Consider the following 20,156-nt stretch of genomic DNA (forward strand, 5'->3'; position numbering starts at 1 on the left):
GGGAATCAATGAAAATTTTTTAATCTTCTTAAATTTATTTTTTTTCAGTTTGAGATGTAACTGACTTACAACATTGTGTTAGTTCAAGGTATACAATATAATGATTTGATATATATATACCAATAAAAGATTTTTATTAGAGAATTACATGATCAAACTTGCCCTTGCAAAGGAAGTCTCCAAAAACTTATTTGATGGCTAAGATTCACCTCCCTCCAGGTTATATAAACTTTTAGAACTTCCTCCTCTCAAACTCTCAACAATGAACTATTCCTCTTTTTGGGCAAACTCCAAGTTTTTGTCTTTATGTACTAAACACAGGGTGTTTAGGATGGTCCCTTGTATTAGCTCATTAGAACTCTACAGTGAAAGCATGCTTCAGTTGTAGGGCTCAAAATTCTAAAAGGTACTGGGGCACCTGGGTGGCTCAGTTGGATATATGTCCAACTTCGGCTCAGGTCATCATCTCACAGTTCATGGTTTCAAGCCCTGTGTCGGGCTCTGTACTGACAGCTCAGAGACTGGATCCTGCTTCTGATTCTGTGTATCTCTCTCTCTTTCTTTCTGCCCCTCTCCCACTCATACTCTCTCTCTCAAAAATAAACATTAAAAAAAATTTTTTTTTATTCTACAAGGTACTTTACATGAGGGTGTGAGATGTATCTCCTCAGTGTGTGTGTGTGTGTGTGTATACATACATGTGTGTGTGTGTGTATATATATATGTATATATATATACATATATAAAGTTATACATTAACTTTTAAGAAATCTATCACAATAAAGATCTCATTTAATATTCACATCATTCTAACATTTAAAAAATCTACAATAAAGAAAAGTACTCATAATTCATACAGGTTGCTCATCTCCCTATTTCTCAGGACACCTAGATTCCTGATTTATCACTGTATTTTTAAAAAGGTGAAGAAAATGAATTTTAGCATACATTTCAAGTATTCAAGCTTCTAAATCTTAAAATATAGATATCTCCTCAGTGTTACTCTTACTCACACTTTGTTTTCCAAAGCACTACAGATATATACCATGTAGCTCCCTTAATTGTATGAATCATCTCCCGCAGTTGCTTAAGAGTTTTGAGGGAATAATACTGCACAAAGGGTTTACATGTTTTTAAAAAGTCACTTCCCAGAATATTTCAAACATATTTCAAAAAATAGTTTTTGTTACGTTCTTAAGCTTTTTAAAGGGACACTGGCATTTATTCTTCCTTGATTCCTTCCTCTTTTCCTGTCTTCCTTCCAGTCAACAAGGATTTACTGATGTCCTACTGTGTGCCAGGTACTTTTTTGGCCATTGAAAATACTGCCATGATCAAAACAGTATTTTGCATCTTATGGAGATTACATTCTAATGGGGGGGAAGGAAATCCAGACATGATAAATAAATAGTATGTGTATATTAGCAAGGGATAAGAACTATGAAGAAAAATAAAGCAAAGGGAAATGAGACATTCTGGGAAAATCATCAGATAACAAAGAAGAATTATGTTTTAATTTCAAAGAGTTTAAAATGGTAATGTTTATTTTGCTTGTTTCTACTGAGACTTAAAAAAAACATATATATTATAACCCAACAGGCTGGTGAACAACTATTGCCTAGAAACTACAATGGAAAAGTAACAGACATAAAGTTTAGAAGTTATTTTGGAAATAACTTTCACCCATAGATAATTAAAGCAGCAGATTTCCTACAGAAGCTATTTTGAATTTTCAAGGTGACAAGTTCAAACCCCTTTCCTTTTTAATAAAGTAAATTCACTGTCTTGGATTATATTTTATTATACCTATAACTTCTTCTTACTAAGCATGAACAACATTTATAAATCAGAAAGAACATGTTGCTAACTAGGAAAATTTCCCTTTAGATATTTTCTGCCAAAATATTACTTACTTAGACAATCTGTTACATTGTGTATAAGCTTCAGCTCTGCAGATGGTTGCATTCCTTAATACTGCCTGTCTGTAATGTTAAGAAGTACTACAGTGCACTTTAGGGACTGTATGTGCGATATAAATGGAAGGTGCTTTACAAACAACTTTTGAGTTCTCCCAAAGGAAGTTATTAAAGGAATAATGCTATCAGAAGTAACAAACTATTCTGAATGTGAGGTATTAATGGACTTTTCTGCCTAAAAATATTATACTTCCTTTCAGTAGCTCCTTCGACTGCACAAGCTAGATAGGTCCCATAATGTAAGAACTGAAAACACGTCTCCTGGATTTGGTAATTAAGAGGGTAGATCACTGCTTACTTTAATGAGAACAATTTCAATAGGATGGTGGAGGACAGCCATAGTACACCTAGTTGAGAAGTCAACGGTATGAAAATGAAGAGAAAACAATGCAAACTACTCTTTTGAGAAGTCTGAATAAAAAAGAGGAGAAATGAAATAGTAACTAAAGAGGAACTCTCTACTTTTGTTTTCGTTTATACTAAATTAGAGCAACTTAGATAGGTTTCCCATCTGAGGGGTAGAAGTCAAAGGAAGAGGAGAAATGGAAGACAGAACCAAGAGACCTATGAATGGTGTTGCTGAGAGGAAAGGGTAAACGGAGCAGGCAGGTGGCCATCAGTAAACAGGACAGTTTCCTCACACTCAGAGACCCCCAGGGAGAAAATAAGGTTTTTCTTTGGAGAGAAGGTACAGGATATTAAAAGAGTTTCCTAATGACATGAGATGTTTTGATGACCCAGGTGACAAGGCCAGTCACTGAGAGGGAGCAGCATGGGAAAAAGGAGAGCACGTAAAGAACACCAGGGGCTTATTTTAAAAAATAAAAGAGGAAAAAAAAAAAAAAAAAAAAGAACACGAGGGGCTTGTAATGCTTAGTTAAGGGCAATGAGAAAGCAGATGACCAAAGAGAAGTAAATGACAGAACCATTAAACACACACATAACATATAATATTTTGAAATCTACTTTTAATCACTGCTCTCAGAACTAGATGAGGTACTTCTATTTTTGGTCAAAGTAGAGTAACCGTGACCAGAATTAACTTCCTGTCTGAAACCACCAAGAAAACAACAGACAAAATATATGAAATAGTGGTTTTTAAAACACCATGCGTTAAAAGACATCATGCAATAAAATACAGCGATCCTTGAGAGACAGGAAATAAAAGAGGTGAACTCTATGACCATCCCAGTCATCCCCATCACTGAGGACTCGCTAACAAGTCAGAGTAACTCAGTTTTCTAGCCCTGCTCACAGGTGCTGCTTGCCACCAGAGGCTAAGGCCAAATGCCAGAAGCCACAAGCTCCAAACAAGCCCTCAAGGCCAGTTTTCTTTTTTTGTTTTATTGATTTTTTTTTATTATATGAAATTTTTTGTCAAATTAGTTTCCATACAACACCCAGTGCTCATCCCAAAAGATGCCCTCTTCAATACCCATCACCCACCCTCCCCTCCCTCCCACCCCCCATCAACCCTCTGTTCTCAGTTTTGTTTTGTTTTTTTTTTTCAACGTTTATTTATTTTTGGGACAGAGAGAGACAGAGCATGAACGGGGGAGGGGCAGAGAGAGAGGGAGACACAGAATCGGAAACAGGCTCCAGGCTCCGAGCCATCAGCCCAGAGCCTGACGCGGGGCTCGAACTCACGGACCGCGAGATCGTGACCTGGCTGAAGTCGGACGCTCAACCGACTGCGCCACCCAGGCGCCCCTGTTCTCAGTTTTTAAGAGTCTCTTATGCTTTGGCTCTCTCCCACTCTAACCTTTTTTTTTTTCCTTCCCCTCCCCCATTGGTTTCTGTTAAGTTTCTCAGGATCCACATAAGAGTGAAAACATATGATATCTGTCTTTCTCTGTATGGCTTATTTCACTTAGCATAACACTCTCCAGTTCCATCCACATTGCTACAAAGGGCCATATGTCATTCTTTCTCATTGCCACGTAGTACTCCATTGTGTATATAAACCATAATTTCTTTATCCATTCATCGGTTGATGGATATTTAGGCTTTTTCCACAATTTGGCTATTGTTGAGAGTGCTGCTATAAACATTGGGGTACAAGTGCCCCTATGCATCAGTACTCCTGTATCCCTTGGGTAAATTCCTAGCAGTGCTATTGCTGGGTCATAGGGTAGGTCTATTTTTAATTTTTTGAGGAACTTCCGCACCGTTTTCCAGAGTGGCTGCACCAGTTTGCATTCCCACCAACAGTGCAAGAGGGTTCCCGTTTCTCCATCCTCTCCAGCATCTATAGTCTCCTGATTTGTTCATTTTGGCCACTCTGACTGGCGTGAGGTGATGTCTGAGTGTGGCTTTGATTTGTATTTCCCTGATGAGGAGCGCTGTTGAGCATCTTTTCATGTGCCTGTTGGCCATCTGGATGTCTTCTTTAGAGAAGTGTCTATTCATGTGTTCTGCCCATTTCTTCACTGGATTATTTGTTTTTTGGGTGTGGAGTTTGGTGAGCTCTGTATAGATTTTGGATACTAGCCCTTTGTCTGATATGTCATTTGCAAATATCTTTTCCCATTCCATTGGTTGCCTTTTAGTTTTGTTGATTGTTTCCTTTGCAGTGCAGAAGCTTTTTATGTTCATGAGGTCCCAATAGTTCATTTTTGCTTTTAATTCCCTTGTCAAGGCCAGTTTTCAACTGGTCTGATGTGCTAGCTAACCCTCCAGATGATCTCGGGATCATCATTATAGAACTGTAATAACAAAAACACACCTAACAGCCCATCACAGATCCGACTGTGTCCAGTTAGGGGAAGAAAAGAGGTGGTACTCTTGATTCCGAAGGCTCCTCTCCCTTCCCAGGAAAAACCCTTCTGTCAACTTTACCAGCCCCTTAATTACCCTAACTCCATAAAACCTTGACCTTGAGACCAAACTGGGGAAAAGGTGCCTTTAGAGCATGAGCCCCCCTTCTCCATTATCTGGCCACTGAATAAATTATGTGTTGCCATCAAATACTGTTTTGTTATTTGGCTATTTGGCAAAAGGTACTGAGTAGGGAAAGAACCTATCACTTTGGCAACAACAGCTTATTTCCTACCAGGGGCTTCTAGACTATGGCACCAGAAAGGGAAAGAGACTCCTCTACACCTGCCTTCCCCAAGACCAGGAAAACTAAAGCAACTAGAATTCATGGGACAGAATATCAGAGAGAAGACAGGTGCACAAAAAGATTAACTACAGAGATCTGTAAATGGTCCATGCTGAGTACTCAGCAAAACACTACTCAGCATATGTGTGTGAGAAAAGTTCCAGAGTCTGGGGGGAAGAAACCATGCAGGATTAGAAAGAATATACCTGTTACTCACACAAGACTGGGAAGAATGCCTGTTCTTGACAAGCAGTCTGGAAAACCTTGTAATTCAGAGTACTAGGTAGAGTACTAAGAAAAGTATTACCTCAGTAGTGGAAAATAATTAGGTCTAGATTAAACACTGCTCAGGTTTTTCTAATAAATCTTAAAAGCAAGATTCAAAAAAACCAAATTGTTTCTAAGTAACTTGACGGTATCTAAGAACAAGAATATTTAAGGAAGACAAAGTATCCAGTACCAAACAATGTAAAATTCGTATCTGGAACCCAATCAAATACTACATAATATGCAGAAAAGTAGGAAAAAACTATCCACAAGAAAATTCAATCAGATCCAGAAGCAAAAGAGATGAATGAATTAACAGATAAGAACATTTCCTTTGTAGCTCAACCTCTACTCTTAATATCTAATGTGATTTATTGGAATAAAGTTTACCTTATACCATTTCTACCAAAAATACGCTAAATCAACCAATAATAAACAATATTGGAAGGTGCAATTGGTTGAAGGTTTGAAATCTGTCAAGTATGCTAAAGGCTATTTTCTTTGATAAATTCCAGTCACTGAGAGAAGAAATATTCAAAATAGAAACTGATTTATGCACTACAGAAATAAAATACTGACTATAACAATTCTAAGACTTCAAAACATTTTTAGGTGACTAAGTACACTTTTAATAAATGCCAAAAAACATACCTTGCAACAGCTTTTTACATTTTTTTTCTTTGATTTTACCTAAAAACTGAGGTTTTCATGAATTTTGTAATTATGCTTACCTATTTTGTAGGTATATTTATACCTTTGCATTTTTTTACTGCTATATTAGCAAATGTATTCCATTAAACATAAGCAGCTTATAATGTGAAAGGTTAAATATTAAAGAAAACTTCATGGTGATAATTGTTTTCATAAAAACCCACTACTTTCATACATGGTATGAGAAACTACTGAAAGGCTACATTTAGATAATAATACATCTGATTGTTTGAAAAAACCACCTCCTAAAATAATTCATAAATTTTAAAATTCAAACAAACATGTCAGCCTCAAAATGCTCATTTAGTGGGTAAACTGTTAACCATTACTGAATCAAAGGTATAGATATATAGATGCTTCTTCACTACTACTTTTCTGTGTTTGGAAAGATAATAAGGTGGCAGGCAGCTAAAATACTGCTTATGGAGAAATATGCAGCATAAACACTCAAATTAGAAAAGGAAGGTTTGAATCAATAATCTAAACTTAACCTTAATAAACAAGAAAATGAGAAAATCAAATCCAAAGCAAAGCAAATATAAATAGTAAAAACAAAAGCAGAAATCAGTGAAAGTGAAAATAGAAAACAGAAAAATCAATGAAACCGAATGTTGGTTTCTGAGAAGATAAATAAAATCAATAAACCTCTAGATGTAATTATTAGGAAAAAAAGAAGAAACTAATGGTATCAGGGATGAGGTACTGAACATCACATCAGATTGCACATACATTCAAAGGGTAATAAAGAAGCATTATATGCAACTTTATGCCAATAAATTAGAAAACTTCAGTGAACTGGAAAAGTTCTCTGAAAAGACATCAACTACCAAAGCTTACCCAAGAAGAAATAAATGGAATAATCCCTTATCTAAGAAAGAAGTTGAATTTGTACTTAAAACCTTCCTACAAAGAAAACTCCAGACCCAGATGACTTCCTTGGTAAATTCTACCAAACATTTAAAGAAGAAATAATGCCAATTTTACATAAACTGCTTGAGAAAACTCAAGAGGATGAAATACTTCTTAACTTATTCTCTGAGGTTAGCATTAGCCTGATACCCACACTAGAAAAAGACATTAAGAAAACAAAGGATCAGAAGATGGCGGCGTAGGAGGACGCTGGGCTCACCGCGCGTCCTGATCACTTAGATTCCACCTACACCTGCCTAAATAACCCAGAAAACCGCCAGAGGATTAGCAGAACGGAGTCGCCGGAGCCACGCGCAGACGAGAGGCCCACAGAAGAGGGTAGGAAGGGCGGCGAGGCGGTGCGCGCTCCACGGACTGGCGGGAGGGAGCCAGGGCGGAGGGGCGTCTCGCCGGCCAAGCAGAGCCCCCGAGTCTGGCTTGCAAAAAGCGGAGGGGCCTGACGGACTGTGTTCCGACAGCAAGCGCGACTTAGCGTCTGGGAGGTCATAAGTTAACAGCTCTGCTCGGAAAGCGGGAATGCTGGAGGACAAAGGGAAGGAAAGCTGCTGAGCCCCCGGACGACAGAGCTCAGTTTGGTGGGGAACAAAGGCGCTCGCCAGCGCCATCTCCCCCGCCCATCCCCCAGCCAAAATCCCAAAGAGCACCAGTTCCTGCCAGGGAACTTGCTCGCTCCGCGCAAACACCCAACTCTGCGCTTCTGCGGAGCCAAACCTCCGGCAGCGGATCTGACTCCCTCCTGCTGCCACAGGGCCCCTCCTGAAGTGGAACACCTAAGGAGAAGCAAGCTAAGCCTGCCCCTCCTGCCCCCGTGCACCTTGCCTACCCACCCCAGCTAAGACGCCAGATCCCCAGCATCACAAGCCTGGCAGTGGGCAAGTAGCCCAGACAGGCCACCCCACCCCACAGTGAATCCCGCCCCTAGGAGAGGGGAAGAGAAGGCACACACCAGTCTGACTGTGGACACAGCGGTCTGCTGGGGGCAGACATCAGGTCTGACTGCGGCTCCGCCCACCAACTCCAGTTATACACCACAGCACAGGGGAAGTGCCCTGCAGGTCCTCACCACGCCAGGGACTATCCAAAATGACCAAGCGGAAGAATTCCCCTCAGAAGAATCTCCAGGAAATAACAACAGCTAATGAGCTGATCAAAAAGGATTTAAATAATATAACAGAAAGTGAATTTAGAATAATAGTCATAAAATTAATCGCTGGGCTTGAAAACAGTATAGCTGACAGCAGAGAATCTCTTGCTACAGAGATCAAGGGACTAAGGAACAGTCACGAGGAGCTGAAAAACGCTTTAAACGAAATGCATAACAAAATGGAAACCACCACGGCTCGGATTGAAGAGGCAGAGGAGAGAATAGGTGAACTAGAAGATAAAGTTATGGAAAAAGAGGAAGCTGAGAAAAAGAGAGATAAAAAAATCCAGGAGTATGAGGGGAAAATTAGAGAACTAAGTGATACACTAAAAAGAAATAATATATGCATAATAGGTATCCCAGAGGAGGAAGAGAGAGGGAAAGGTGCTGAAGGGGTACTTGAAGAAATCATAGCTGAGAACTTCCCTGAACTGGGGAAGGAAAAAGGCATTGATTTCCAAGAGGCACAGAGAACTCCCTTCAGACGTAACTTGAATCGATCTTCTGCACGACATATCATAGTGAAACTGGCAAAATACAAGGATAAAGAGAAAATTCTGAAAGCAGCAAGGGGTAAACGTGCCCTCACATATAAAGGGAGACCTATAAGACTCGTGACTGATCTCTCTTTTGAAACTTGGCAGGCCAGAAAGAATTGGCACGAGATTTTCAGTGTGCTAGACAGAAAAAATATGCAGCCGAGAATCCTTTATCCAGCAAGTCTGTCATTTAGGATAGAAGGAGAGATAAAGGTCTTCCCAAACACACAAAAACTGAAGGAATTTGTCACCACTAAACCAGCCCTCCAAGAGATCCTAAGGGGGACCCTGTGAGACAAAGTACCAGAGACATCACTACAAGCATAAAACATACAGACATCACAATGACTCTAAACCCATATCTTTCTATAATAACACTGAATGTAAATGGATTAAATGCGCCAACCAAAAGACACAGGGTAGCAGAATGGATAAAAAAACAAGACCCATCTATTTGCTGTCTACAAGAGACTCATTTTAGACCTGAGGACACCTTTAGATTGAGAGTGAGGGGATGGAGAACTATTTATCATGCTACTGGAAGCCAAAAGAAAGCTGGAGTAGCCATACTTATATCAGACAAACTAGACTTTAAATTAAAGGCTGTAACAAGAGATGAAGAAGGACATTATATAATAGTGACAGGGTCTATCCATCAGGAAGAGCTAACAATTATAAATGTCTATGCGCCGAATACCGGAGCGCCCAAATATATAAAACAATTACTCATAAACATAAGCAACCTTATTGAGAAGAATGTGGTAATTGCAGGGGACTTTAACACCCCACTTACAGAAATGGATAGATCATCTAGACACACGGTCAATAAAGAAACAAGGGCCCTGAATGAGACATTGGATCAGATGGACTTGACAGATATATTTAGAACTCTGCATCCCAAAGCAACAGAATATACTTTCTTCTCAAGTGCACATGGAACATTCTCCAAGATAGATCATATACTGGGTCACAAAACAGCCCTTCACAAGTTTACAAGAATTGAAATCATACCATGCATACTTTCAGACCACAATGCTATGAAGCTTGAAATCAACCACAGGAAAAAGTCTGGAAAACCTCCAAAAACATGGAGGTTAAAGAACACCCTACTAACGAATGAGTGGGTCAACCAGGCAATTAGAGAAGAAATTAAAAAATATATGGAAACAAACGAAAATGAAAATACAACAATCCAAATGCTTTGGGACGCAGCGAAGGCAGTCCTGAGAGGAAAATACATTGCAATCCAGGCCTATCTCAAGAAACAAGAAAAATCCCAAATACAAAATCTAACAGCACACCTAAAGGAAATAGAAGCAGAACAGCAAAGGCAGCCTAAACCCAGCAGAAGAAGAGAAATAATAAAGATCAGAGTAGAAATAAACAATATAGAATCTAAAAAAACTGTAGAGCAGATCAACGAAACCAAGAGTTGGTTTTTTGAAAAAATCAACAAAATTGACAAACCTCTAGCCAGGCTTCTCAAAAAGAAAAGGGAGATGACCCAAATAGATAAAATCATGAATGAAAATGGAATTATTACAACCAATCCCTCAGAGATACAAACAATTATCAGGGAATACTATGAAAAATTATATGCCAACAAATTGGACAACCTGGAAGAAATGGACAAATTCCTGAACACCCACACGCTTCCAAAACTCAATCAGGAGGAAATAGAAAGCTTGAACAGACCCATCACCAGCGAAGAAATTGAATCGGTTATCAAAAATCTCCCAACAAATAAGAGTCCAGGACCAGATGGCTTCCCAGGGGAGTTCTACCAGACGTTTAAAGCAGAGATAATACCTATCCTTCTCAAGCTATTCCAAGAAATAGAAAGGGAAGGAAAACTTCCAGACTCATTCTATGAAGCCAGTATTACTTTGATTCCTAAACCAGACAGAGACCCAGTAAAAAAAGAGAACTACAGGCCAATATCCCTGATGAATATGGATGCAAAAATTCTCAATAAGATACTAGCAAATCGAATTCAACGGCATGTAAAAAGAATTATTCACCATGATCAAGTGGGATTCATTCCTGGGATGCAGGGCTGGTTCAACATTCGCAAATCAATCAACGTGATACATCACATTAACAAAAAAAAAAGAGAAGAACCATATGATCCTGTCAATCGATGCAGAAAAGGCCTTTGACAAAATCCAGCACCCTTTCTTAATAAAAACCCTTGAGAAAGTCGGGATAGAAGGAACATACTTAAAGATCATAAAAGCCATTTATGAAAAGCCCACAGCTAACATCATCCTCAACGGGGAAAAACTGAGAGCTTTTTCCCTGAGATCAGGAACACGACAGGGATGCCCACTCTCACCGCTGTTGTTTAACATAGTGCTGGAAGTTCTAGCATCAGCAATCAGACAGCAAAAGGAAATCAAAGGCATCAAAATTGGCAAAGATGAAGTCAAGCTTTCGCTTTTTGCAGATGACGTGATATTATACGTGGAAAATCCGATAGACTCCACCAAAAGTCTGCTAGAACTGATACATGAATTCAGCAAAGTTGCAGGATACAAAATCAATGTACAGAAATCAGTTGCATTCTTATACACTAACAATGAAGCAACAGAAAGACAAATAAAGAAACTGATCCCATTCACAATTGCACCAAGAAGCATAAAATACCTAGGAATAAATCTAACCAAAGATGTAAAGGATCTGTATGCTGAAAACTATAGAAAGCTTATGAAGGTAATTGAAGAAGATTTAAAGAAATGGAAAGAGATTCCCTGCTCATGGATGGGAAGAATAAATATTGTCAAAATGTCCATACTACCCAAAGCTATCTACACATTCAATGCAATCCCAATCAAAATGGCACCAGCATTCTTCTCGAAACTAGAACAAGCAATCCTAAAATTCATATGGAACCACAAAAGGCCCCGAATAGCCAAAGTAATTTTGAAGAAGAAGACCAAAGCAGGAGGCATCACAATCCCAGACTTTAGCCTCTACTACAAAGCTGTCATCATCAAGACAGCATGGTATTGGCACAAAAACAGACACATAGACCAATGGAATAGAATAGAAACCCCAGAACTAGACCCACAAACATACGGCCAACTCATCTTTGACAAAGCAGGAAAGAACATCCAATGGAAAAAAGACAGTCTCTTTAACAAATGGTGCTGGGAGAACTGGACGGCAACATGCAGAAGGTTGAAACTAGACCACTTTCTCACACCATTCACAAAAATAAACTCAAAATGGATAAAGGACCTGAATGTGAGACAGGAAACCATCCAAACCTTAGAGGAGAAAGCAGGAAAAGACCTCTCTGACCTCAGCTGTAGCAATCTCTTACTCGACACATCCCCAAAGGCAAGGGAATTAAAAGCAAAAGTGAATTACTGGGACCTTATGAAGATAAAAAGCTTCTGCACAGCAAAGGAAACAACCAACAAAACTAAAAGGCAACCAACGGAATGGGAAAAGATATTTGCAAATGACATATCGGACAAAGGGCTAGTATCCAAAATCTATAAAGAGCTCACCAAACTCCACACCCGAAAAGCAAATAACCCAGTGAAGAAATGGGCAGAAAACATGAATAGACACTTCTCTAAAGAAGACATCCGGATGGCCAACAGGCACATGAAAAGATGTTCAGCGTCGCTCCTTATCAGGGAAATACAAATCAAAACCACACTCAGGTATCACCTCACGCCAGTCAGAGTGGCCAAAATGAACAAATCAGGAGACTATAGATGCTGGAGAGGATGTGGAGAAACGGGAACCCTCTTGCACTGTTGGTGGGAATGCAAATTGGTGCAGCCGCTCTGGAAAACAGTGTGGAGGTTCCTCAGAAAATTAAAAATAGACCTACCCTATGACCCAGCAATAGCACTGCTAGGAATTTATCCAAGGGACACAGGAGTACTGATGCATAGGGGCACTTGTACCCCAATGTTCATAGCAGCACTCTCAACAATAGCCAAATTATGGAAAGAGCCTAAATGTCCATCAACTGATGAATGGATAAAGAAATTGTGGTTTATATACACAATGGAATACTACGTGGCAATGAGAAAAAATGAAATATGGCCTTTTGTAGCAACGTGGATGGAACTGGAGAGTGTGATGCTAAGTGAAATAAGCCATACAGAGAAAGACAGATACCATATGGTTTCACTCTTATGTGGATCCTGAGAAACTTAACAGGAACCCATGGGGGAGGGGAAGGAAAAAAAAAAAAAAGAGGTTAGAGTGGGAGAGAGCCAAAGCATAAGAGACTGTTGAGAACTGAGAACAAACTAAGGGTTGATGGGGGGTGGGAGGGAGGAGAGGGTGGGTGATGGGTATTGAGGAGGGCACCTTTTGGGATGAGCACTGGGTGTTGTATGGAAACCAATTTGACAATGAATTTCATATATAAATAAAAAAATAAATAAAAAATAAAATAAAATAAAATAAAAAAAAAAAAAGAAAACAAAGGATCAATATTAAACACACCCAAATACTTACACTTATTTTTATCAAATTGTATTTCTATATTCTAATAATGAACAGTTGAAAGTAAGCTTTTAAAAACACAATTTACAATAGCATCAAAATGTATGAAATAGTAATACATTTAAGAAAAGATGTGCTAGACAAGCACACTAAAAACTATATAGCATTGATAAAGAGAAAATATAAAAGACCTAGATCAATGGGAAGATATATCACACTCATGGATCAAAAGACATGAATTCATCACAAAATGATCTGTAGATTCATTATGTAATCCTACTCAAAATCTCAGGAAACATTTTTAGAGGAACAACAGCTTGATTCTGAAATATATATAAAAATGCAAAGGGCCTAGAGTAACAAAAATTACTTTGATAAATTAGATAAAAGAGAAAAAATTACACATTAGTGATTACAAACACAGATACACCAAAAAAAAAAAAAAAAGGAAAAACCAGACTCCAGAAATAGTCTTACACATATATAACCACGTGATTTTTCTGCAAGAGTGCCAGGTCAGTCAGTAGGCAGAATATGATCTTCCCGATCTATATTCAAAGAAATACCCTTTACCTTATCTCATACCATATGCAAAAAATTAACTTCAAAAGAACTTAGTAAACCTTCCAGACAAAAATACAGGGGCAAGTACTTCTGGTCTTGGGTTAGACAAATATTTCTTAAGTCAAGAAATAAAACAAAACAAAAACCCCAGAAATTATAAAAGAAAAATGGATAACTTGGACTTTATCAAAATTAACTTTTATCATGTGGAAGACACTGTTAAGAAAATGAGAAGGCAAATCACAAAGAAATATATTTGCAAAACATACATCTGAGAAAGGACTTTGAATCTAGAATATATAAAGCTCTCTTAACACTTAATAAGAGAATAAGCAATAATTAAAAAATAAAAATCCAACAATTTTTTTAAAAGCCAATAATTTTGACAAACACGTGAGCAAAGAAGCTATACAAATACCTAATGAGCATGTGAAAATATGGTCATCATTAAGTCTTTAAGCTAGTGGAAGTTAAAACCACAATGAAAATCCACTATGCATTCACAAGGATGACCAATATAAAAAATGACTGATAATATCATGGATTGATAAGGATATAGAGCAACTGGAATTACCAAACATTGTTGATGGGAATGTAAAATGGTACATCCATACTGGAAAATAGCTTAGCAGTCATTTACAAAGTTAAACATATACTTATAAAATGATCAGACAATTACACTCATATATTTACCCAAGAATGAAGACATAGGTCTACAAAAACCTTCTACGTGAACAATAGCAGTAGCTTTATTCATAATGACTCCAAACTGCAACAATCTAGTTGTCTCCCAATTGGGGAATGGATAAACAAATAGTTCTATAATGTATATACTGTAATATTAATTAGCAATAAAAGGGACTATTGATATGTGCAACAACATGGATAAATCTTACAATAACTATGCTGATATGAAAGAACATAGCCTATATGATACTAGTTTTACAAAAGTCTAGGAAAAGCTTTTACTGACAGACAGCTGATCATCAGTTGCCAGGAGCCAAGAGGTGGGAGTTAGGTGATTACAAAAGTACATGAGGGAAACTTGGGGGGTGATGGAAGTGTTTCGTATCTTAATTGTCATGGTGGGTAAAAGGATAGAAACGACTGTCAAAATGCATAGAATTTTCTTACAATTGGTGACTTTTACTGTATATAAGTTATATCTCAAAAAAGTTGACCAAAATAGATACCTAACACAGGGAGACACACAGCATTCTCTGAATAGTGTAATTTGTAAAAATAAATAGAGTCAATCAGTCCTAAATACATGCTTTGCATAAGTTCTATTTGGGCACACACGAATGAAGACCTCCCCTGTGGTGACTGCCTTGCTGCATAGTTCCTCAGAAACAGAAGTAGAGAAGCAAAGTAGTGTGGTTTATTCAACTCTGGCTTGCCGGTGACTAAACAATGTTAACATCTACTAGGTACTTTCATAACATTTGTAAATAAAAATTTACACAGAAACTCCAAAACCCTTTTTACATTCAGTGATTAGGCAGTGCCATTATTTCATGATCAAAAAATATAAATAAATAAATAATAAACAAATTTTGGGGATCATGTTTGAATAACCAACTTTAAATTCATGATGAAGGTATTTCATCTGTTCACTCATCAAATCCTCATTTTTAATAATAAAATAACTATGAAGTCTTAGTATTTTGGTATCTTTTAGTTAGAAAATAATTCTATAAGCATCAAATAAATTCTTCAACATTAACTGCTTTATACCCTTTATACAGGAAAACTTCAGAGTTCCTCTTTGTTTGAATTATGGAGAATTCACTCATTCTTCTGGAGAATTTTAATCCACATACTAATTATAAAAATATTAAGAAATTAACTTATTGCTTATAAATCTGAATATATGGCTAGCATAAGAAATGACAATTAGTCAATGAGTTTTACAAACAAGTGTTTTATAAACCAATAAAGCAAAACTTCTAGACATTAAATTTTGAAGTGGAAAATGCTGAAATGAAATTGTACAATAAATAGCATACTTACAATCTGTTGCCACGCGAAACTGAGAAGAAAGTGCTTGAGTAACTGAATTCCAAAAAGTGTACAAAATTTCAGATTGTCCATCCTGTGACCCAAAAAAAGGGATGTATTCATTAATTATTAAAAATTGTAATGGAGCGGGGCCTGGGTGGTTCAGTCAGTTAAGCATTTGACTCTTGGTTTCACTCAGGTCATGATCTCACAGTCCGTGAGTTCGAGCCCCACATGGGGCTCTGTGCTGACAGCATGGAGCCTGCCTGGGATTCTCTCTCTCCCTCTCTCTCTGCCCCTCCTCTGCTCTCTCTGTCTCTCAAAATAAATAAACTTAAAAAATATTGTAATGGATAAGAAGATATGACATTAAACATTTATTCCAAATGTATTTTTTATTCCAAATGTATTTAAGTGGAATTTTCTAAGCTATCTAACTATCAAACAATGGCATTAGTAGGTAACTAAACAGGAACATATATCTGACTCAAATCATGTCTCATGTTCAAGTAGTGAGCCATCATCCTTCTCTGCTACTTACCGGCTATATGAGCCTGGGCAAGTTTCATCATTCTGAGCCTCCTTCTATCTGCTGCCAAACGGTGATGACAACAGTACCTACATTTCATTGCAGTATTATTATAATAAGGGTTAAAAAAGTTTATAAAAGTAAAGTGTTGGGACAGTCCCTGACATATAATAAGCCCACAATGAATTTAGTTATTTATTATTACAATTATATTACCATCTTCCTTATAGATATAGAAGATAACTGTGTGACCATAACAAAATGATGAAGAAAAGCAAGCTTAGACCAGGAATGACCCCCCCCCCCCCCCCGGAAAAGGATTCACCAATTACAAGAGAGTACTGCCTAAAGTATAGATAGATAGTTAAAAAAGTTTTTTTAAGTCACAGGAATTACTACTACTCAGCACAACACTTCACTCAACTTTGAATGTTTTAGAAAGTAATTACTAAAAAGAGAAACATTAGTTCAAGTATAATTTGTTAAAATGAGACAAAGTACTTTAATACTCTTAAAACAGATCACACTTCTAGAAATTTCGCCAAGTACTTTTAAGGTATTTCTATAGGTGTGGTGTATATCAAGTTGCCAATATTCTAATTCTGAAGTACAAAAATGCAATTCATATGGTTAGCCCTAATAACAAAAATAAAATATATCTAATATTCAAATATGTCCTACAAAATGAGAAAACTCTTTAATTCTGTTTTAGTTTTGTACTTGCAACAAGTAAAATTCCAGTTTGCAAAGATATAAACTTAAAAAAAGTTACCAAATGAAAAGTACCGATTTCTCACTTTTGTACCTACACGTACATTTCGGTGTTCAATATTGGTTTCTTTTTTAATGTGAATTTGCTTTGAATTCAACTGTGTACTGTGTATCATAAAAAAAGCAAATCAACTAATTGTTCATTTCTTACATAATGATCAGAAAATATATTCAGATTCCCAAGATTTTATGTAGTATGTATATTATGTAGTATGTGTATCGTATATTATGCACTTTAAAGTAAATGTTTTTATATAAAAAAAAAACTTTTATAACACAAGACATAAACAGAATGAAGGACATAGGCATGTGATAATCTCAACTGATGCACACTAAAACATGTGACAAAATTCAATAGCCTTTCATGATAAAAATCACTAAAAAACCTAGGAACAGAAAATTACCTCAACATAATAAAGGCCATATATGAAAAGCTCAGACAGAATAGCAAAATGGTGAAAAACTGAAAGCTTTTCCTCTAAAGAAAATCTGATGATTATAGATCTACTTCTACACACATATACGTACCCCTAGGAAAGAAAATTTAGGTCTATCTTACTTAAGAATACAAATACAAGGGGTGCCTGGGTGGGTCAGTCAGCTAAGCATCCGACTTCGGCTCAGGTCATGATCTCACAGTTTATGAGTTGAAGCTCCGTTTTGGGCTCTGTGCTGACAGCTCAGAGCCAGGAGCCTCCTTTGGATTCTGTGTCTCCCTCTCTCTCTGCTCCTTCCTTACTCATACTCTGCCTCTCTCTCAAATAAACATTAAAAAAAAAATTCTTTTAAATACAAATATGAAATTCTCAGATATGAAAGCAAATTGATTTCAATAGATTATTAAAACAATTATTTGAATTATCTAAATAAGTGGATTGAGGTCTGCAATGCATCATTTAATATTAGGAAATCTATTAATAGCTCAATGTCTCTAATAAGGAAATCTACAGAATAATTTAGCTAAGTGAATTCAAGGCAATTAATACCCTTTAATTTGTTAAAATACTTAATACCCAGTCCTCATTTTTTAAAAATTCATAGAAAACAACACATAAAATTGTGGTAAAAAACAGATTTACTCTTAACTATTTTTAAGTGTAGAGCAGTAATAACTGCATCTAGAACTTTTTCATCTTGCCAAACTGAAATGCTATACCGACTGAATTCCCCTTTCCTCTCTACCCCCAGCCCCTAGCAACCAACAATCGACTTTAATTTTCTAAGCATGTAACTACTTTAGTATACCTCATATTAAGTGGAATCATGGGTCTTTTATGATTGTTTTATTTACATAATGTCCTCAAGTTTTATCCATGTTGTAGCATGTGACAGGGCTTCCTTCTTTTTTAAGGCTGAATAATATTCATGTGAGTGTGTGTGTGTGTGTGTGTGTGTGTGTGTGTGTGTGTGTGTGTGTGAGACAGAGATTCTCTTTATTCATCCGTGGATGGACACTAAGATTGCTTCTATCACTTGGCTATTATGAATAAGGCTGCAGTGAACACAGGTGAGCAGATACTTCTTCAAGATCCTGTTTTCAGTTTTTCTGGATATACATTTTTCAGAAGTCAGATTGCTAGATCATATGGTAATTCTATTTTTAAATTTCTGAGGAACTTTCCGTACTATTTTTCTCAGCAGCTGTACCATTTTACATTTCCATCAATGGTGCACAGGGGTTCCAATTTCTCCACATCCTCATTAATACTGTTTTCTAATGAGTACAATATGATATCTCATTATTTTGATTTGCATTTCCTGATGATCAGTGATGCAGAACATCTTTTTACATGCTTGTTGGCTATTTGTATGCCATCTTTGGAGAATATCTATTCAAGTCCTTTACACATTTTTTAAACAGAGTTTTGTTGTTGTGCAGTTGTGGGAATTCTTGATATATTCGGGACATCAATCCCTTATCTGATATATGGCTTACAAGTATTTTCTCCTATTCTGGATGTTGCATTTTCACTCTGTTGATTGTTTCCTTTGTCACACAAGTTTTGAAGTGTGATATAGTCCCACTGGTCTATTTTTGCTTTTGCTGCCTGTGATTTGGGTGTCTTATGCACAAAATCATTGCCAAATCCAATTTTACGAAGCTTCCCCCCTATGTTTTCTTTCAGGGCTTTTATTTAGGTTTTACATTTAGGACTTTAATTCATTTTGAATTAATTTTTGTATATGGTCAAAGGTCAAGGTCCCATTTTTTTTCTTTTGCACATGGATATCCAGTTTTTCTCCGCATGGTTTGTTGAAGAGACTAGTAATGGAAAATTTGTGTGACCCTTTTATTCTGTATTCCACTGTTTGTTTTGTTTTACCTGAAGTTAATACTGTCACTATTGCTTTCACTTGAGAAATGTTTCTCAATTTGTTTTTATTCTATGCTGTTAGCTTTTGATGTGGCTCTTATAAATAACATGTATTTTATTGTTAAATATAATTTTTGTTTTTTAGTAAGAAAATATAAACCAAGTATGTTTACCTAATAGGTTGTTCTTGCTTTTATCATTTCATTTTATGCTTTCTTTGTATTTCCTTTGTTTTCTGTATTTGTTCTGTGGACTATTTTTGCTTGCTTTTATCTCCCCTAGACTTCTCTTGTATTTCTTTCAGATATGTTGTCATTGCTACAATTAACCATAAATTCCTTTGAGGGAAATAATTTTAGAATTATTGAAACCGATTTCTAGAAAGAGCAGAACATTTTCAAGGCCTTAGAGAATTGTAAAATAAACAAGAAAATTCTAACTCCTTGACACAGCCTTTTTGTCTGTTTTACCATTGCAATTTCGGCACTGAGAATGTCACCCAGACATAAAAGACACACAATAAATATTTACTGAAAGAGTGATATTGAAATATTTATTGAAAGTCTCATAAGAAGGCTATCTTAGTCCCTTTCCAGAGAGAAAACAAAAGCTCAAAAATATATGGTGACCTGCTTACAATGAAACAGAAAGTAGCAGAACCGAGATTTGATCTAATGTCTGTTTGATACATTAAAAGTATTATTCTCCCTTAACTTGACTTACAAAGCCATTATGACTTGGGTTTTCTCAGCCTATTTCTTGTTTCACACCACTGAGGTCAAAGATTCAACCATACTCAAATTCTTTCAGGTTCTTGAAGGCTCTTTTTCAGT

General features: G+C 36.8%; 1 protein-coding gene and 1 long non-coding RNA gene across 5 annotated transcripts in view; one reads left to right on the forward strand and one right to left on the reverse strand.

Annotated features, from left to right (window-relative positions):
• COG5 (component of oligomeric golgi complex 5) overlaps nt 1–20,156 on the reverse strand; it is a 341,375-nt gene that overhangs the window by 106,337 nt on the left and 214,882 nt on the right. For all 4 annotated transcript variants that reach the window (XM_086696940.1, XM_086696941.1, XM_086696939.1 and 1 more), the window contains exon 11: nt 15,721–15,802. In XM_086696940.1, coding sequence (XP_086553066.1) covers nt 15,721–15,802 — 82 coding nt within the window. The remainder of the gene's footprint in view (nt 1–15,720; nt 15,803–20,156) is intronic.
• The window catches only part of LOC147583328 (uncharacterized), a 53,360-nt gene that overhangs the window by 16,245 nt on the left and 16,959 nt on the right, over nt 1–20,156 (forward strand). The gene's annotated exons all lie outside the window — the stretch shown is intronic.

Source organism: Puma concolor, chromosome A2 (assembly GCF_028749965.1).
Source record: "Puma concolor isolate L17-30 chromosome A2, mPumCon1.1.hap2, whole genome shotgun sequence".
Taxonomy (NCBI): Eukaryota; Metazoa; Chordata; class Mammalia; order Carnivora; family Felidae; genus Puma; species Puma concolor.